General features: G+C 37.2%; 1 protein-coding gene across 14 annotated transcripts in view; it reads right to left on the reverse strand.

The window, feature by feature from the left end:
• tjp1a (tight junction protein 1a) overlaps positions 1–20,913 on the reverse strand; it is a 137,757-nt gene that overhangs the window by 59,754 nt on the left and 57,090 nt on the right. For 2 of the 14 annotated variants that reach the window (XM_067399503.1, XM_067399505.1), the window contains exon 1: positions 18,180–18,619. The exons of the other annotated variants lie outside the window; for them this stretch is intronic. In XM_067399503.1, the coding sequence (XP_067255604.1) occupies positions 18,180–18,206 (27 nt within the window). In that variant the 5' untranslated portion in view covers positions 18,207–18,619. Of the gene's footprint in view, positions 1–18,179; positions 18,620–20,913 lie in introns of those variants that run through there. 14 annotated transcript variants of the gene reach the window in all.

Genomic DNA, 20,913 nt, shown 5'->3' on the forward strand with positions numbered 1-20,913 from the left:
TATACTGTTATCCTTTCAGCCAGAGCAACAGAAGGAGCTCACATATGGAGGACTAAACCTGCAGATATTAAAAATGAATAAATGAATAAATAAATGAAAGAATAAATAAATAAATAGATAAATTAATAAATAGATAAATAGGTAAATAAATGTGATAATAGGAAAATAAATAATAATAGGAGAATAAACCAATAAATATGATTATTTTTTAATAAAATTCATTTTTTCCCCTTAATTTATTATTTTTCTGCATTTATGATTTAATTATTTCTAATTCTATTTATTTATTGTTTTATTTATTTTTCCATTTATTTTATATTTACTTATTTTATGCATTCATTTATTTTTATATTTATTTATTCCCATATATATTTTTTTCCAGATTAATTTATTGTAACATTTATTTATTTCAACTTTTTAAATTTATTTTCGTATTTATTTTTACATTTCTTTGTCTTGTATGATAATTAGGTGGGTTGGTCTTGCTCATAGGGCTTGCTTACCATTGGTTCATCATTGATTGAAGCTCTCGCTCGATTACTCTGGCTTTGTAGTGACAGCTCTTGCGTGTGTATCAGTTTATGTTCGCGACAACAAGGGTGACACCATTGCGTTCGTTTGACTTTTCTTACTTCTGGCTGAGAGGGAACTAATGCTAGTCGCTAGCCGTAATCCTATAGCTGTAACGGTAACTTATATTAGATTAAGCGGTCGGAGTGTTGCGCTGCACTTTATGATTTACACCCTCCACCTTAAGACGAGAAGCACCTGAGGCACTGGCTGAAGGCGCTAAACTTGAAGTGCCCACCCAAGCGCCCGTATGTGTTTTCGTAGCATTTCATGGACGGGAAGCTGACTGACGAACACCCTTACCCAAGAAATGTGTCGGCTATGATGCTCCAGTAAAGAAGTCACGGCGGCTGCTGAACAGGTTGTCAGATTCAGGTAAGCTAAGTTTGCTAGCCATGTGCTTGTTAACCTAATGCTAGATTTGTGAAGTCCCTTCTATGAATTTTAAATCAGTATTATTCACAAAACACAATGAATCTTGCACTATTACCATTGCCACCAATATATTTAATATTTACGATAGTACAGTGGTACCTATTTACTGTAGTATTATAGTACATTAGTCTTACAGTAGCTTACATTATTCCTGTAAATTACAGAGATTGCATATGATTGCAGGCATTCTAGCTACATCTCTCATATTGATATTGACTTAAGTATTAACACTAGAGTTAGAGATTGTGTATAAACTCATTTTTAATGCGTCTCTCACACGTTTCTGTTCAAGTATGAGTGCCATCATATATTCTCATGATGTACTATTACTAATGTAAACATTTTTATGGTTGTATATTCTTCCACAGATGCATCGATGAGCGTCAGTGATCAACTGTGAAGATGATCACATCCACATGCCCTGAACTGTGATGCAGAAACACAACAGGAGGATCCATCTGTCTCTGACCACAACTACACTTCAAAATCACATCTCAATCTGAAGCCACCTACATCTGAGATGAGAACACAATGCGTTGAGCCGGCGCCATTGTACACCATCAATTGCACCATCTTTGTCAGCACACAGGGTTGACATTGGATGCATTTCATTCAGTTGCCGTGCACCTTACCAACACATACACCAACAGCTTCCAGCTACACAGTTGGGATCAGCTCCTGATGACTGATGAAGCTGTCTTAATTTATTGCAGGGTTATCTTGCTGAAAGGTTTGGTGTTTCAAAACCTGTTGTTGTGGTAAATTCATAACTGCAAATTCAGGGTTCCTGGAATCCCTTCGTCCAGGCGATGAAGTAACGGCAGACAGAGGCTTCATCATTACCGATCTCCTCTATGAAAGGAAGATGAAACTCGTCATTCCAGCATTCACCAAGAGAGACTCTCTGAAGAAGACACCACCGACACTATACGCATCGGCAAGTGGTCATACGACTGAACAACTTCAAAATCCTTTCTTACAACAGTTCCAATTATCCTCACCTCTAAAATTGATAAAATGTAGAGAATTGATCCTGTGTAACCTTCTAAGCAACATGATTTCTGATGTAGAGGATGAATAAGTGATTTGTAGGTGCGGTCCACATCTGTGCTGTGGTTTTGATTTAACTAATCAGTGTAAATAGTGTAGTCATTTTTATAAACCTTTACAATGTGACCAGATGTTACTTATCTGTAAAGTTATTTCTATAAACCTTTGCAATATGATTAGATGTTATCTTTTGTGAAGTTTTGTTTTAATCTTTACAATGTGGCCAGATGTTAGCAGTCAGTAATTTCTTATAAAACCATATAATGTAATCTCTGTAGATTCCCCTTAAAACTTAAAGGAATGAAGTCTTCTGATTTAAACAGAGTAAGTCAAGTCAAGTTTGCAAATTAATTCCATCTTGGTTTATTGCATATGAGAATTAAATGGTCAAATATTGCATGAAGGTCAGTAAAAGTTCTCTAGCTTCCTGATAACAACAAACAACTCTTACAACTGATTTTATGAAACTTATATTAAATGATACATTTTCTAAAATCACAAAGTTATCACTTTTTTTTACAAAGCTGAATTTAAAATAATTCCAGTCATTTTCAACTACACCCTCTACATGCTGCTCCAACTTCTGACAGTCCCATGGTTTCCTCTGGCTCTTCTTCATATATCTACGCACGTTAACAATGTCGATATGAGACCATCTGATCGTCGTATGAAGTTTTCTCCGTGCTCCAAATTTAAAGCATTAACGGCATTAATGTTATTTCTCATTTTGCTAAAGTTATAGCTAGGTATCAACAATCTTCTAACCTAGGCGTCATCACTCTAGCGTCTGAAGTCGACGGTTCCAGACTCGATGATGATGATGATGATGCTGGGGATCACATAAGTAGCTTTAGCTTCGTGTTTTTATTTCTGGAATATAGTTTAAATATTTCGGCACAAATCAAATAACATTAGGTGAAAAATAACTTGCAACTCTGCAGCTGGTGCCATTTTCTTTGAAAACTCCGATCTCTATCGTTTAGCTGGCCTGATGAGTCTGTGCGTGAGCTCTTAACCAATGATGCACTGAAGCTACAGAAGGACCGCCTTCCTCATTTCCATGTTACACACGGAAAAGTAAAAATAAATGAATCAATAAATAAATAAATCTAAAAATAAAAACATGTGGGAATAAATATATCTAAAAATAAATGAATACATATATACATAAATAAATCTAAAAATGAATGTAAAAATAATATATAAATATAAAAATAAATGAAAAATGTATAAACACAGAAAAGAAATTATGGGGGGGAAAAATGATTTTTTATTAAAAATGAATCATTTATTTTATCAGGACATTTATTTATTTTCGTATTATCACACTTATTTACCTATTTATCTTTTTATTAATTTATATATTTATTTATTCTTTCATTTATTTATTCATTTATTCATTTTTAATATCTGCAGGTTTGGTCCTCCATACTCACAAACAGAATGAGTTATATGAGTTACCTGGAGGATGTCATTTATATACAGGAAACCAAATACATGATTTTAATCACATATGATTTGTCTACGTTCTTCAAGCATCTCTGGTATTTTCCATAAACGTATTTATTAGCGCAATGGTTAACATAAGTAGCCTTTAGCATCGCACAAATATATTTCTGCCTCATACAATGATCAGAATCCCCGTTGGTTTGCAATCCAAAGTTATTTCAAACACTCACTTGTGTCTGAAAATGAGTTAAGCTGAAAATTGTTTTAATTGTCTTAAATGTTGAGGTTAGCTGGTTGCCTGGTATGACAACATGGAAAAAGAGCTACATTGTTGACCCTCTCCAGATTCAAGTAAATTCTGCCTTTGTTCAGGACCACTCCTCAAGCCCCAGTTGGTCTGCTTTGGAATAAGGTATTCAGCAGACCAAAAACCCCTGTCCGCTGACCCCGAGGAAGCCCTACGAGGAACAATCAAGCCCCAGAAGTGACAGTGGAAATGCGACTTGCCCTGGCACACATTAGAACGCACGCTTTTTGCCTGACAGTGGAAACATGGCTCATGACTAACTCAGTCCTCACTGCTGAGCTTCCAGCTAACTGCTGTGTGTTTAAACAAGCAAGACCCTCTGATAAGACTTTCTCTTTCTCAGCATTCAACCATTCAGCATCAAGCATGTGAGCATGCTTTATTGCTGCAGTGTTTACAGGCACCCTCATAGCAAGGTCATCTGAACTCAGCCAAGCATCTCTGAGCTGACAGCACAGACGACGAAGAGTCAGAACAGCGCACAAACTCTTCAAGTATGCTTTTCTGTAAACTCACCAAAGTGTAAGACTTCCTCAAGAGTGGTTCACCCTTTCCTAGAGTCAACAACCTACTAGTTCAATGGTAAAGATGTAGGCATTGACTACATTACCTCTTTCCCACTCTGACTCTCACACACCTTCTATTTTATTTTAAGTTTGCAGTGGCAAAGCGCTGGCAGGTCAGGGATGATAACCAGGCCACAGATTCTGGCCTTGCCACAAGAGTTTTTAAATCAGCGCTGCACTGATCCAATGAGCTCTCAGAGAGTTATCAGCACACACACACACACACACACACACACACACACACACACAGGGCAGGAATGTGCTGATAAGAAGCCAAGGCCCTTCACACTCTCTTTTTCATTCTCTCTCAGACTGGACTGTTATAACAAAAATATGAATTCAACTCCCCAATTTGTTTATCATGAAATTATAATAATTTGGTAATCAGGTAAGCCAACACCAGTCTCAAAAGGCTTCATGACCACAGATGTTAGGGACTTCGCACATTTCCAGTGATCTGTTAAAGATCTGTAAGAAGATGAAGGCCAGCTGGTCAGCACAGGTTTTTAGACAGGCTGGTAAAACACTGTCTGGGCCTGTTGCTTTCCTTGTCTTTTGTTTCCTAAAGACCCGACACACATCCTCTTTACTGATCCAAACTGCTGGGTGGGGGGGGGGGTTGCTGGAGGTGTTGATAGTTGTGCAGAGAGACTGTCAGAATGGGTGTGAGACCAGGTTTTTCAAACCTTCGTTAAAACTCAATGTATGGTGTCTTGTAATTGGTTATATCTTTCAGGCCTTTCCACACTGAAAAGCTGAAGAAAAAAAAATCAGTTTTCAGCAATTGACCCTGCATCAGAGTTGTTTCTCAAAGCCACTCTGATCTCCTTTGTCAATGTGTTTTTGGTCTGATTATACAAGACTCTGTCCCCACTTCTTCTTCAGCCTGATGAAGCAGTCTGAGTTTTGCTGTGAACTATGGTTTGTCATTGTTGCATGTTAAACTAAGTCCTGGTAGGAATGCACATATCCTCAAAGAAACTGATATATGATGTTACCGAATCTGTGAGCTCATCCAGTTTGGTGGCAACAGCCTCAAAAATATTCCAATCAGTGCAGTTGAAGCAAGCTTGTAGTTCCTGGTCTGCTTCGTCGGTCCATCTCTTTACAGTCCTTCACCAGATGGATACTAGGCGCAGTTCTAAACCCACACTGTCGGAGCTTGACCAAAGTGCAGGCTCTCTTCCTACGCTTGCATGTCTTGGAGCACTTAAGCAGTGCTGCTGATCTGCCAACTACAATGTCCGGCAAAATGTCAGAATAATCAAAAACCAGTAGAAGACGGTGTGTACTGTCAAACGCTCAGCAGTTCATCTCTGGTGAAACTGATTGCATAAGAACATCAAAAAACAGGACAAACTGACAAAAACAGTAAAACAACAGAGAGCTATACAACGAGGCAGCCATCCGCCTTAGCACTGTCTTGGTTAAGCGACAATATAGCCTATATATTAAAATGCAATTAGTAAAATTATAAAATATTTGTGTTCTCTCTTTATTATGACAGGTAGTGTAATAAATGACTATGTTGTGATGTCACAAAGTTTTCATAGCATTCAGTTGGCACATTTGTTTGAAGTACATTGGGCAGGATGTGCAATAGTGTGTTTATTTGTCAATAAAATAAAAATAAATAAAATTTGGGTTTTTATCTGATTAATCGAAAACTTAAAATCGGTCAACTAATTGATTATCAAAATAATTGTTAGTTGCAGCCCTAGTGGAAACTGTGATGCAGTTTTTTCAACATCAATGAATAGAAATTTCAAAAGAAGAGCCGTTTTTAAATATAATAAATTGAACATTATAAATGTCTGTCACGTTTCATCTGTTTAATGCATCGTTGCTGAATAAAAGTATTAATTTAATTCCCAAAGTCATTAGTACAGGCTGATTTAGTGTACAAGGTATAACTGCACGTTACGGTCATAATGTTACGTTTTGTATAGAGGAGGTGTTAAAATAATTTATTAGATAGTCTTATGTCCATGTTCTGTGCTCTGAGCTGATGACCAAAACGAGGCTGTTCCCACATCTGAACTCCATAGCCAGAGTCTGTGATGCAAAACACACACACACATAAAGAACCACAATGATGTGTAACTGTACAACAACAGCCTCATTCAGCAGGGGGTGCCTTTGTCAGGGTGTGCAAGAGAGAAAGTGAAAGAAAGAGAAACAAAGGGGCAAAATGATGAGTGAGAGTGGAAAGAGGATGATAAATAGGACACCTTGGTGCTGCTTATATCCCAGACCCACAGAAACCGCAGTCTCCCCGGACAGGCCTCCTAGCCAAGGGTCACGTGACCAGTCCGAGATCACTCAAAGAAATTCCCAAGCTCTTACAGGCGGCATTCTACACCACAATGTCTGCTCTGTGGCTCAAGATAGACAACCAGAGAGTTAATGAGGTGCAGCTAACACTAGATTAATTCCCTCCACCACTACAGTATATAATTAACATCCAGGATTAATTAGGGCACCCCTTCATATAAAAATATAGCCTATATGTATGAGTCATATAAACATACTAGAGCTGCATGAATCTGGTTAACCCTCTGGAGTCTGAGGCTGATTTGGGGCTTGGAGAAGTTTTGACATGCCCTGACATTTGTGCTTTTTTCAGTTGTTCATAAACATATAAATGACAAAAGTGTCATTACACTGCATTCAACACAAACTAGGCTACAATAATATGTGAGGAACATGCATGTACATGTTTGTATTTTTGAATGAATAATGTTTATGTGTGGTTATTGAAAAAAACTAAAAACTTAAGTCACTGAAATAAGGCCAAAAAAAGTATATTAAATCTGTGTTCACAAGACTTCTGGTTATTGGAGGTTGTAGACTAGAGTTTTTGCTTCAGAATTATGTAAAAACTATGCTGACTACTTTAATATAAAACAATAGAGATTTAAATTTTGTAAGACACTTTTTGTCAAGAAACAGTATGCAAGGAGGCGTGAATCTGCATAAATAATGGGCCATTTACACCTGAGAAGACAAAAGAATTGCATAATAATGACCTGAAATGACTTGCATATTAATGAGGCCTTTCAGTCAGGTAGGCTGTGAAAAAACCCTCTGTAATCATGTCTCAGCTCATCATAAACAGCAATACTGTGAAATATTATTACAATTTAAAATAATTGTATTCTATTATATTCTTTAAAATATAATTTATTTCTGTGATGCAAAGTGTCTGAACAATTATGTTACCTCTATGCCATTTCATATAGGCTTTTAGCTTAAAAGCATGCACATTCGGAGAAATATTGATAATATGATTATATATTTATGTCAATTTTCTATACTGAGAAGTAATATTTATTGTCATCACTATGAGTGCTGGATACTGTGTTTTTAATTCATACTTGCAGCCGGAGGGCGCTCTCTGTGGACATTAAGTCCGCAAATTATTGTAAAGAAGAGGACATTTCAGGAATGGTGTTTTTAATTCATACTTGCAGCCGGAGGGCGCTCTGTACACCTTTAGGCCACAAATTCATATAAAGAAGAAAATTAACTAGGAACTAACGGCATGTCTTCTAGAGATCGCTAACCATGGCTTTACCATCCAAATAAACACTTTTCAAGACAATAAATACACGTTTGAGACGATGAATGCATGTATTGCCTCTAAATTTGCGTCTGAATAGCGCTGGCTCCATGGGCGTGGTCGCGTTAGCGGATAATGAGCTGAATCACAGACTTCTGACATGGCTCTTTTTTCATACAGATTACATAAACACAGAATGTTTGTTTTTGATTTGACTTACACGATTTAAAAGCTGACATTTCAACGTTTCTTTAGACGTAAGTGTCATTTTTTTGTCATTAGTATTCATAAGTTACAGTTCATTTTCTGAGAACTATCAGATTGGAGTTCGTTCAGAGGGAGAGGAGAGATCACGCATCATGTTAGTTTTCTTTATTTTACAAAAAGCACAACATTGTGTTTTTACTCTGAGTGCACACAAATAAAAAGACATTCTATAGTTTCAATTGATAAATTACTTATGTCTCTATGACAAGAAATGACAGAGTATTTTAAGTTGCAATGTGAAAAAAATCCTGCAAAACGCGCCAGCGCATTTTCAGACCTCAGAGAGTTAAATTGAGAATCACAATACTTTGGTTTCAAACAGATATCACGATTTTCCCACAAATCTCAACAGACAACTAAACAAAATAACATGTAATTTACAAGAGGTTCTGACAAAACGTTAATTGCTGCAGTTTATTTAAAATGTTTAATTAATCTGAATTAATTGTTTTAGAAAAATGGGTTTGTTTGTTTGAATGAATGATTCAATGTATCATTCAAAAAATGCTTTACTCGTTTCATTACTAGATGAATTAGCGTTTTTAACCCTTTACGTCATGAAGGTATTTTCAGAGTTTTTTTTTAATGACATGCACCAAACTAAAAACTCATAACTCTAAAACTATAGCATATGACATCACATTACTCAAAAAAAATGAAAATGGCTTGTTATATGAGACTGTTGAGGTTTTAAGGGGATTAAAAAAAATGAGTGGTTGGATTTTTATCATTATAGGGTGGTTGTGTACACGCGCTGCCAACACATTTATGTTCAAACACCATAAAAAGTGAATTTTGCATAATAGGTCCTCTTTAAAGATTAAACGTGCAGCTCAATTATTTATTAATTATTATTAATAATATATAATAAGCATTATTACTGAAATTTTTACACTGTGAAATGCGAACTCTTTCCTAGATTTAGGTTGGGATCCCAATCACCCTTTCTGGGTTAACTCTGAGATAATGACCAGCTGACTGTACATTATCCCTTACATGCACTACCGTTCAAAAGTTTGGGGTCAGTAAGATATTTTTTTCCATCAAAGAAATGAAAAAAAAAAATGTATACATGGTATTGTATTTTACAAAACATTTCTTTAATTAAAAAGGCAACACAATACGGTGTAGGCCTAAACTTTATTTTTAATTACCACTGAGACAAAAATAGCATGCAAGAAAATGGAGGGTTGCCCCTTGGAACTGATGATCTTGAACCAAGAACAGCAACCATCTGAGGCCAGAGGTGGGATAATTTCCTCAACACAAAAAGTTTGTGAAGTTTGTCTCAAAACAAACTCAGTCTAGACAGACTGAAGTAAAACAAAACTAGATTGCATAGAACTAGATGACTCATAATAATCAAATAAGTCTGCAATGGAAAGCCCCGATGTGGCATATGCAATTATTTCCCTCTCAGGCTGAAATAAACAGAACTTATGTATAATTGAAGACTTCAGATGCAAAAGCCTCTAAGTGCCATCTGAAATTTTCTTCTAAAATTAGCATTTTTTTCAAGCTTGTATGTTCACTCTAATTGCAATGAAAATGACCTATTAATTGCCATTATAATTAAATTACTGACCTTAAACATACAAGCTTGATAAAAATGCTTATTTTAGAAGAAAATTTCAGTTGGCACTTAGAGGCTTTTGCATCTGTCTTCAATTAAAGTCTTCAATTATCAGTTATTTATATCATTATGTATGGATTTCACATATTAATTTATTTTATTCATTATATACTTATAACTTATAAAAAACAGTTCAGTGTGGCCTAAATATGCTGAATTAATTACTTTGGATATTAAAATATGTTCTCAAAACTAGGGGTAAATCCCCTTAATATTATTTGCACCAAGTTTTTAAGTATTTAATTTTGGGAAGGTTCTGTCAGTTACCCGATCATTTGGCTCACAAATCAATAGAAACTTGGGCTGATTCTTGGACACAATGTGACATCAATGAAGAGAGAAAGATAATAGAGAAAGGCAATAGTTGTTTTCAGTGTCTGAAACAAGCATAAGAAGAGATGTAGAACTTCAGATTCAAGTGAAAATCCAAGACAAATACTGTTTATGATGAAATACACAAGATCCTCCAACAAATCTACAATAATATAATAAAATTTATTAAAATAGCTCAAGAGAAGTCGAAAGTCAAATTAAGTCAAAAGAGCTTACAACATTATCAGCAATACTCTAAAAGTGCTGCTTAAAGCTTCTGGGGCACAGCAAAAGTGGAGGAAATTGCTCAAGCGTTATCTTCAAAACAGCCTTCTAGAGTTTCCCAGCTCCATAAACACAGACTAAATCTCAGCTAACCTGCTTTGTGCTGTGGACACAGCAATGCTGAGATCAGTGGACCTGGGTCTGAGACGTCAGGCCTAATGGAAATCTGGACTGCCAACAGACACTGAGGAGCCAAGAAAAACCACCCACTAGTAAAAACACAAACAATACCCCTTTTCCACCAAGGCAGTTTGAGTGCTGGTTCGGAGCCAGAGCCTACTTTCAAATCAGTTCTTTGTCTTTCGACACACAAAGCACCAGCTCCGAACCAGAAAAAGTGGTAAGTAGCACCAAAACATTGCTGGGCTAGAAGTAAGAACCGCTTGCGTCAGGGGCTGGGGGCGTGGTTACCATGACCAACAAGAAACTTGTGACCGCCATTTTTGAAATAGCAGCTAATCGAGCTAATAGCAGCTCGATCGTAATTTCCGTCTACGGCGAGCCGTGTTCGGATGCCGATGTAGGTTTGCAAAGCCATGAGCATCAACAGTAGTGAAACATCCGCGATTGTTGATAGAAGGCTTGTTCGAGATGCATCGGAGCAGCGCCAATTCCGCGGGTGCCGCGGGTCCGCGGGAGCGTTTTTAGAACATACGACTCCTTGTACTTTTGGATCGTTCTCGTGGAGCTTTGATGTCATGCGTCGATCGCTTTGCAAGAAGCCGATGCATCTCAAACGAGCCTGGTGTGTTTGTGTTTGGCGCTGCAGCGCTAGCTTTGCTGCGAAATATGAGTCGTATACAGTGACGCAAGACCTGGCTCTGTGGTGGCTCTCTAGCCTGTGGAAAGACAAACTGGTTCTTAGAAGGCTCGTCAGTTGAACCAACTCCGAACTGGCACTAGCACTAGCTCTGAACTAGCACCTGGTTCGTGCTGGTGGAAAGGGAGTACAAGAGATCTTTACAACAGAGTTTTTCGTGTGGCAGTGAGCTTGTCAGGTACTGTATCTTAAAAGGAGTGATTGCACCCTTTCAGGGCTTTGCATTCTCATAAAAACCACAACACCACTAATCCACTGACTCACACACACAAACCAAACCTCCAAACGAAGACCATCATTATCCCAACACTCTCACACACTCCATTCCCACAAATCTAGCAGCGATCACTATCATTATGCACACACGATACAATAATAACAGACTATTATCAAATAAATACAGCCATTCGTCTCAGAAGTAAATAAATGCTGTGAGGTCTGTAATCTCTTCAAGCTCAGTCTGCATTTAGCCATCGCTTAAACAACAATTACACAGGGGGCAATACCGTTGAAAATGATCCACCTTATCAATGCGACTTACTCTGTGGATCTGTTCAGAAGACAGAGCTAGACATAGGCAGCACCTGTTTGAAATATTTAGCCAGTTCAAGCTGAGGTAACATGAAGGAATTTATCGTGCTGAGTGAGCGTCTGGGTCACTGTAGCCCACAATCTCCTGTAGGGCTATGTATTATCATGGTTGAAAGAAGAAGGCTCACTAAGACCCGACATGTGATTCAGATTAGAACTGATTTTTTGTATGTGCCCCATTCTCTCAGCCAGATTGGTGTATGTCAAGTTGCACTGATAGAAAAATAGGAAAATCTCTGGCAAAAACAGAAATATCTGTACGAATACATACAAGAACAGAGTTAAAAGGGGTCATATCATAATAAATCCAATTCCACTTGATCTTAGAGATATAACAATTTGATTAATTATGAAAACAAAACTTGATTTCACAAAACTTTCTCCCCAGTGGAAACAGAACATTTATTGAAACTAAGCAGCAAAAAATATCTTGTTCCATATAACCACAACTTACTGATGTCACACAGATAAATTCCAGCCCACATTTACACACAAACAATGAAAACCGGTCTAATCACAATGAGGTAGTGCGGAGGAAGTAGAATGGATACTATTACTCTTAAACACCAGTAGAATTAACATTAAAAGTAAAATATGTGAGGATCTTCCAAGCCTTGTGCTTTCTGACTCTTTATAGAGCTGTAGGTGCTACACATCCTTCTGAAGGACCCAATTTTTAGAAATGAGCAGCTGAAGTTTACTTTTAAAAAAGCATTTTTAGTCAAATTTGTGCAGTACATTTAAAAATGTTTAAAAATTATTAAATTACTGTAAGCACAAAAATTACAAACATAAGTGGACCTCAAGGGACAAAACATAAGTAAGAAAAAAACATGACGTGACCCCATTAAAGGCCTCTAATATCAATTTTATAGAAGAAAACAGATTCCCCATTCAGCTCCACTAAAGCAAACAGTAATTGCAGAGTGATTAAGAGATAAACTAATCAATAATCTCCACAAATACAAGCTACACTCTAGCAAAATTCAAGCAACAACACACCATACAAGCACTAGGGCTGTGCCAATTTAATCAAATACTTATACATCAAATATTTTTCCATTTATTGCATGTTTCATTTATTTCATGTCCTCAAGTGATGAAATATAAATAAATCCTAACACACACACCCTGTCTAAATGGGGACATTACATAGATTTATTTCATTGTTTTAAAAATGCTATAACTGACCGTTATAACTGACACTGTGATACTAGTGAGACATCGTCAATATACGATAAATTTGTCATATCGCCTAGCCCTAGTGTAGACTGTTTCAACAGCAACAACAAAGTTTTGTGGACCAAACTCAACTTCGGGTAGACTTCCACAAAGAATCAATAACAACGAAGTCCCTCTAGAGTAGTTTATTTAAAATAAATAAGTAAATACATTAGCTAGCCACTGTAGCCAGTATTAATTTTAGGTTACCAGTAGAAGAAAAGAAGTGTTACTTGGCCAAACTAAATCTGACAAAGTTACTACCAGACCCGTTCAACAAATACAGACCCAAAGTTAACTTCGGGCCAGTTGCGTAACTGTGGCAACGTGCGTGAGTCCGATGAATCCGTCTATACACACACACTATTCGTTTACTGTAAGCCCTTTCCTATCTCATACCATTTTTTATGTAGCTGATCATGTTGCCTAAAATTAGTATATTCTGTAAAAGCTGCCCCGCTGTGTACTGGACTACTCTTAAAATGCTGCAAACTTGCTGGCGACTATACAGAAACCGAAGAGATGACACATGCAGAGGATCACATACACACTTTTGCTTTCTCCTGTCACATGCAGTGAAGATCTAAGCCGTGTACAGGCTGCCTCAGACAGTTCCAGAACACTGAAAGCCCAGTGGGGAGGACTGAGGGGTGTGGGCTAACAGTGGGTGACAGTAGGGTACAGTCTAATTAAGTCCTCATTAGTTGAGCATTAAACTAAGATGAAATGTGGAAATGACACACCAAATTGGGCTTTCCAGTTTATCTATACTTCTAAACACAGATATATCACTCTCATTCATCATAAAACATCTATCATATTAACTGGTGACAGCAGAATAAGGGATACAAGGCAGCTAACATGCAGTAATACTGTAATACAACACTGCTGCACATCAAGATATAGGCCCTGTGGTGGAGCTGCACCAGGAGCCCAGTGCTGTTCCTCACCATGGGAACCGCTCAAGCTTTCCAACAACACAGGCACACTTGAGTCTGATTGGCTCTGAGCAGTACACAGGACTCGGTAAACAGCACATTACACTGCCAGATTTCAACGCTGACAGTTTTATCTTCAGATTTTTGCGGGAGTTATAGACAAAGAAACAAACATTCCCTCTCCAGCAGAAGAAATTGGAACTGCATGCCTACTCTTTTCTAATATATATGGTACATTAGTAAAGTGGAGATATGTTTGTCCTCTGATGATTAAAAACCCCATTCTGCAAGCTCTCAATGAGGGCCAGAGGCTCCAGCAGTAATTAACATAACCTCTCCAGAACAGAAATGGAGGACAAGAGCTTTCTCTCTCTCTCTCTCTTTCACTCACTCTTTCTGCTTTGACTATGAATACAAGCTTGAGGGGCCTATTTATAGTATTAATACAAATCATTTTCTCTTTTATTATGTGCATGGGACAAACAGACAGGTGATCATGGATGTATGTAGTGTTCCATGTTAAATGCCTTCATTTTCATGCAAATAGACACTAGATTAGTTGCTCCTAGATCAAATTAATATTTTCCCCTCAAGCAGAAACTGTTTATTTACTCAAGAACAAATATGGCATGCTGTCAGAGAGGGTGTGAGAGTGAGACAGTCTAGTTTAACAAGAAGTTTTCTACCCAAGAACAAACAGACATAATCAGTACCAAATGGTGACTCAGTGATTCAAATGAAATGGTGATTCAAAAAGATTTTGAATTCGGCTGTTAAAAATGTAAAAAAATAAATTGTGACTTCTTCGTATTTTATTTAGAATCTCAATAAAAATTTCCAGCAGAATTCATAAGCATGAAACCGCAAAATGGCACACGCTCTCAGCTTTATGCTGTTTCACACATGGGACGCAGCAGTCACGAGTGTGTAGTTTATCTTCACAGAGAATGTGTATTTTGCATTCCACTGCTCTGTTTTCCCATTGCTTTTCTATGTAAACATGCGCTAGACGGACATGTTTGACCATTGCACTCATATCTTTTGCAGCATCTCATGCATCTATGCGTTATAAACATGCGGCGCTCAAGTTAAAAGAAGTTCAACTTTAACAAAATATGCCTCTAGAAAAAAAGATTTAGCAGCAGTTATGCCCTGTTGAGGCATCTGTGCCTTTGTTCATATGGACATCTGAATGCAAAGTAGGGTTTTTGTTTTTCAGCAATAATGTGCACCCTTACTTTACTGAGAAAAGAAGGTCAGAGAAAATCTTTAGATGAAAAATCTCCATATAAGTGCCTTTTGGGCATTTGTAAGTGTGTGTTTTTTCCTGCTTGTTACTTTGCACTGTTGTTAATAAAGGTTTATTTATTATTTATTCAAGTTTTTTTTTTTTTTTTTTTAATTTAGGATATTTAGTTTTTTTGACACTTCAGTTCCAGTATTGCACTATTCCAGTTTTTCAATTCTAATTATTCTTAGGAATTAAAAGTTTGAAAAATGTGTCATTTGAAAGTGTGAAGGCCTACTTGCACTATTATGCTGTTATACTGTGATTAAATATTCATCGCCATAAAATGGTCTTAAAATGACAATATCATCATTTATCAAAATTATTTCTGGGACAATATATCACCCAAAAAAAAGTAGTTATTGTGACAGGCCTAGTTCAAACAAATGCATACTCAAAAAAAGAAAAAAGAAAAAAAAAACCTCCCTATCAAAACTAAAAGTCCCAAAGAAGTCCTAAAGAGGAACGTGGTGAGCAGTAGCCATGCAATACAGATGGTGTCGTTGGAGGTACATAAAGGACTTTTGTACAGAGACAAGACAATTTTTTACAGAGGAAACAAGGACCCCGGGGAGATCGAGCAAAACTTTAGGACACAAAAACAAGGTCATCCAGACAGATCCACACCTCAGACAGACAAGATAAATATTTCCACCTGGAAAAATATAGCCATGTCTTCTCAAGCACAGCTTTGTTGCACGTTTATTTAGGGATAAACAGTAATAGAGGATCTGGTGATTAAAAATACCAATAACTTAAAGGGTTAGTTCACCCAAAAATGAAAATTCAGTCATTAATTACTCACCCTCATGCCGTTCCACACCAGTAAGACCTTCGTTAATCTTTGGAACACAAATTAAGATATTTTTGTTGAAATCGGATGGCTCCGTGAGGCCTGCATAGGGAACAATGACATTTCCTCTCTCAAGATCCATAAAGGTACTAAAAACATATTTAAATCGGTTCATGCGAGTACAGTGGTTCAATATTAATAATATAAAGTCACAAGAATATTTTTGGTGCATCAAAAAAAATAAAAACGACTCATATAGTGATGGCCAATTTCAAAACACTGCTTCAGGAAGCTTCGGAGTGTTATGAATCAGCTTGTCGAATCAGTGGTTCGGAGCGCCGAAGTCACGTGATGCGATGCTTCCTGAAGCAGTGTTTTGAAATCAGCCATCACTAAATAAGACATTATTTTGTTGTTTGGCGCTCCAAAAATATTCTCGTCGCTTTATAATATTAATATTGAACCATTGTACTCACATGAACTGATTTAAATATGTTTTTTGGTACATTAATGGATCTTGAGAGAGGAAATGTCATTACTCCCTATGAAGGCCTCACTGAGCCATCGGACAAAAATATCTTAATTTGTGTTCCAAAGATTAACGAAGGACTTAAGGGTGTGGAACGGCATGAGGGTGATTAATAAATGACAGAATTTTCATTTTTGGGTGAACTAACCCTTTAAACTAAGGACTTTATTACAGAAACTTAAATATATTAAATAAACAAATTACCATTCAAAAGTTTGGGATCAGTATTTTTGTTTTTAAGAAATTAATACTTTAATTCAGCAAGGACGCAATAAATGTATCAAAAGTGGCAGTAAAGAAATTCACAATGAAACAAAATATTTATATTTCAAATGAATGCTGCTCTTTTGAACTTTCTATTCAAAGAATCCTGAATCACGGTTTCCACAAACATATTATGCAGAACAACGGTTTTCAAAATTGATAAGAAATGTTTCCTAAGCTTCAAATCAGCATATCAGAATGATTTCTGTAGGATCATGTGACACTGAAGACTGTAGTAATGATGCTGAAGATTCAGCTTTAACATCACAGGAATAAAATACAATTTTAAAATGTAAAATAATCATTAACAGTTATTCTAAATTGTAATAATATATCACAAGACTACTGTTTTTACTCTATGTTTGATCAAATAGTGTGAAATGTTTCCTGGATATAGTGTCAATACACACCATTGCATTACATCATGACCTAACCATTATACCTCATCAAGAGAAACTCACCAAACCAGAATGAGTGAATGTGCAGTACGCATTCCTGTTTTTATATGCTGCTCACACAGTACAGTGGAAGAGGAAGCCCACTCAAGAGCAGCATAAACACACACACACAAACATAATGTGGGGCATTGTACTTCGCGAGCCACTTTACACCCGCACCCCACGCAAAAATGACTTCTCCGCAGACTGTCTGTCTGACACAAAACCACCTGCAAAATCCTGCCCACAATGTTCAGTCAACAAACATAAACTATTTGCGTTTCTGATTTCCCTGTGTGCGCATTATCGACTATCCCGACATAATATTCAGTAGCGCAAGAAAATAGTTACTATAATGAAAACGCAATAATTTCACACCACTTCGACACAACAAGACCTGGCAGAAAGCCATTTCATAATCAACAGGTACGTAGCGAATCACAAACTCTTCCAGCCATCAATATTCACTATTAATTGTCCAAGACTCTTAAAGGAACAATTCACTTAAAATGTTCCTAAACCGTATAACTCTGCGTGCAACACAAATTGAGATGTTAGTAAGAGAATGAAAGCATTTCATTACATATTTCCTCCATAATGAAAGTGAATGGTGACTGAGACTGTCATTTATGCATTAGGAGTTTCACTTAGGATAGAAAGTCGTACATGTTTTGAAAGGTTAGTAAACGATAACAGAATTTTCGTGAACTATTACTTTAAGATTCTGACTTTCACGTGGATTAATGAAGAAAACAGGATTCATTCGTGTGGACAATGCGTCTTTTCCTACGTGTATTGCACCTTAAATGAGCCATTACTCCGTCAAATTGTTTTGAAAAGTGCCTTCAAAGTCATTTCCTACCTTATTTATGGCAGCTTTAGCAGACATTTTGATATCTTGTTGGCTCCCGGCGTAGCAAGTTGACTGTTGTTAAATATCACTACACCAAAAGTACACCCCCAAAAAATATTCCTCCTTCGTCCTGCCCAGCAGCCGCCACAGCGCCGGGCAAAGCGGGTTTATTTCTTCTGACCGCCAAAAGACATGTCAACACAACAGAAATCCAGCAGTCCAAAGTTCATCATCTACTAACGTTTCGTTATTATTGCGCGTGAACATACACAAACTTCCGAAGCTACGACAGGCTCCTTCTCTCTTTCTTTCTAAAAAGTGAATAAAATGAATCAAGAAAACCTTGCTGTTCTACAGTCGACCTCGCCAAAGAGTTTAATAATATATTGCGAAATGTGAACGTCCCACAGCGGAAGAAGTTTCAAACAGATGAGCTCGATCCTCGCTTCTCTCCTCTCCCAGCAACAATCATGACATGTCTGACTGGGACGGACCATTACAGTTCTGCGGGGGTGGTGGGGTGGAAACCGGGACAGGGTGAGCCTCAATCCAAGATATGTAATTCTAACTCTGTATGTGTATGCAGAGGCTAAATGTGTTAATATCTCGAGTTATGCGATAAATATATCATTATTTTACATCAAACAACAGAGGGAAAAATGGAAACTAAAAGGGACGCCCCCGTGCCCGATCTTTTCGTTTTGACCGGGGAGCGGATGGGATGGAGAGAGGGAAGCAAGCAAGGTGAAGTGGATCACAGTTGTTCCTCGCTGCTTTGCTTTTGATATGAGAAGTTTAATAGGTTTCTGTATGCTATTTTAACACACACAATATATATATATATATATATATATATATATATATATATATATATATATATATATATATATATATATATATATATATATATATATATATATATATATATATATATATATATATATAGTTGTTTTTTTATGTTTAAGAGTTTGTCTAATGATTAATATAATTGAAAGAGAACTATAATATAAGAAGTAATTTTTAGTAACTTAGTAATGCTGTTTAAAACCAATATCATTATTAGACAACTTAGGCTCTAGACTTCTGAGATTGCGTGTGGTCTAACCTTTAGATCGAGGTTTTATTTTGTCGATAAACCACTCAGGAAACCAAACGGGACATAATTGCTGCAATACAGACCGCTTCCTGTGGTTTCCGGGTCCCCTCCCAAAGGACAGGGCCTCAGAATGTTGTTTGCATTGTTTTGAAATCAGGGCTATACTTTTCACTGTAAAATGTCAGCTTATTTTTGCAGCTGATAACAAAAGAAAGAAAAAAAACAAACTACCTCACAAAAGCACAAAATATCATTGACTCATTGAGAGTATAATCAATCATTCAGTTGTCAGTGATAATGCGCTGATGCTTTAGGTCCCTAAAGTATTCCCGTAGTTCTGCTAACAAGAGAGTAAAATGGTTTAATTTACATTCAGCAAGCAAACTGTCTGTAACAAAGAAAGAAAGGAAACTGTCTCTAATCCCCACAATTCTTGTAACCGTCATTCAGATGGATGGCACAGTCAAATAAACTTACATTGTAATCTGAGTAAACCAAATGATACACTGAAGTACACAATGTTCTCCATTAAAAGTCCATATCGGCTAATGGTCACAAGGCCAATGCTTGTAGATGTAATTCCACAAATATTTTGATGATTGACAGACAGGTCCAGGGGAGAGTCTAAGGATATTTTGGATTAGTCATGCTGCTGGATAAATTCTTGTCATAGACCAGACCAGAGGGTTAAACCCAAAATAACTTGGTGTAAGAGGTCACATTCTCCCATAGCTAGGCTCCAGGAATCAGAGGGGAAAAGTAGAGCTATAAAACATCAATATCATTCAAGAAAGCAAAGGTTTTCAATGACCACAGCCCACAAACAATAAAAAGCCTATACATTTATTATCCAACATTCTTAGTGCCGTCACCAAATAAAATGTATAAAGACACAGTTTTATGAATCACCATGTGCTAAATGAAATTAAATGTTAAAAGGGATGATGATGATGATGTTAAAAGCCATGAATGACTAGACCAGAAAATGAACTGAAACACAAACACAGCTTATTTTACCAGGAATCCTGACTATCACTGACCCAAGCAACACAGAAAACAACAACACAAAGAAATAGAATGATAAATACTGCCAACGAGGACAATCGCTCAGTCCTCCTCCATCGCATGTTACGATCCGCATCGACCAGCGAGGATATCAGGATATTCAGCATGCTGTCTGTTAGCACAGGCAAATCAATCTCCGATTCCTGAAAACCTCAGAACGTCTCTTTCATGTCTTCAAAAACCCAAGTAAATGAGTTTAATGTTAGCCCAAGACGAAGGGGACTGCTATAGCTCGAACTGAAGAGTGAATGGTTCTGTGAGAATGGAGCAGAAAAAGAGAATTAGTGACAGAAAAACACGATTGCATTGTCGCGCATGGTTACCCTAAACAGCTCTCGACACGGAGCAACCTGAGGCTTCGCATCAGCCGCGGAGTTCAGGTGTGCTCATGGAAGAGCAAGCACTTGGAAAACACTCCCATGGCCTTGGAAATCACACACACATAGACAAACAGTGTGAGGCATGTCAGAGGGAAAGCCCAGTAGGCTTGCCTGCCTGTAGTTAGAGTCTAATGGACAGTGAAAAGTGCAGATCACATGCTCTGCCCCACCAATGCTCCTCTGAATGTGCATACTTTACAAT

This window comes from Chanodichthys erythropterus, chromosome 11 (assembly GCF_024489055.1).
Source record: "Chanodichthys erythropterus isolate Z2021 chromosome 11, ASM2448905v1, whole genome shotgun sequence".
In the NCBI taxonomy this organism is placed as follows: domain Eukaryota; kingdom Metazoa; phylum Chordata; class Actinopteri; order Cypriniformes; family Xenocyprididae; genus Chanodichthys; species Chanodichthys erythropterus.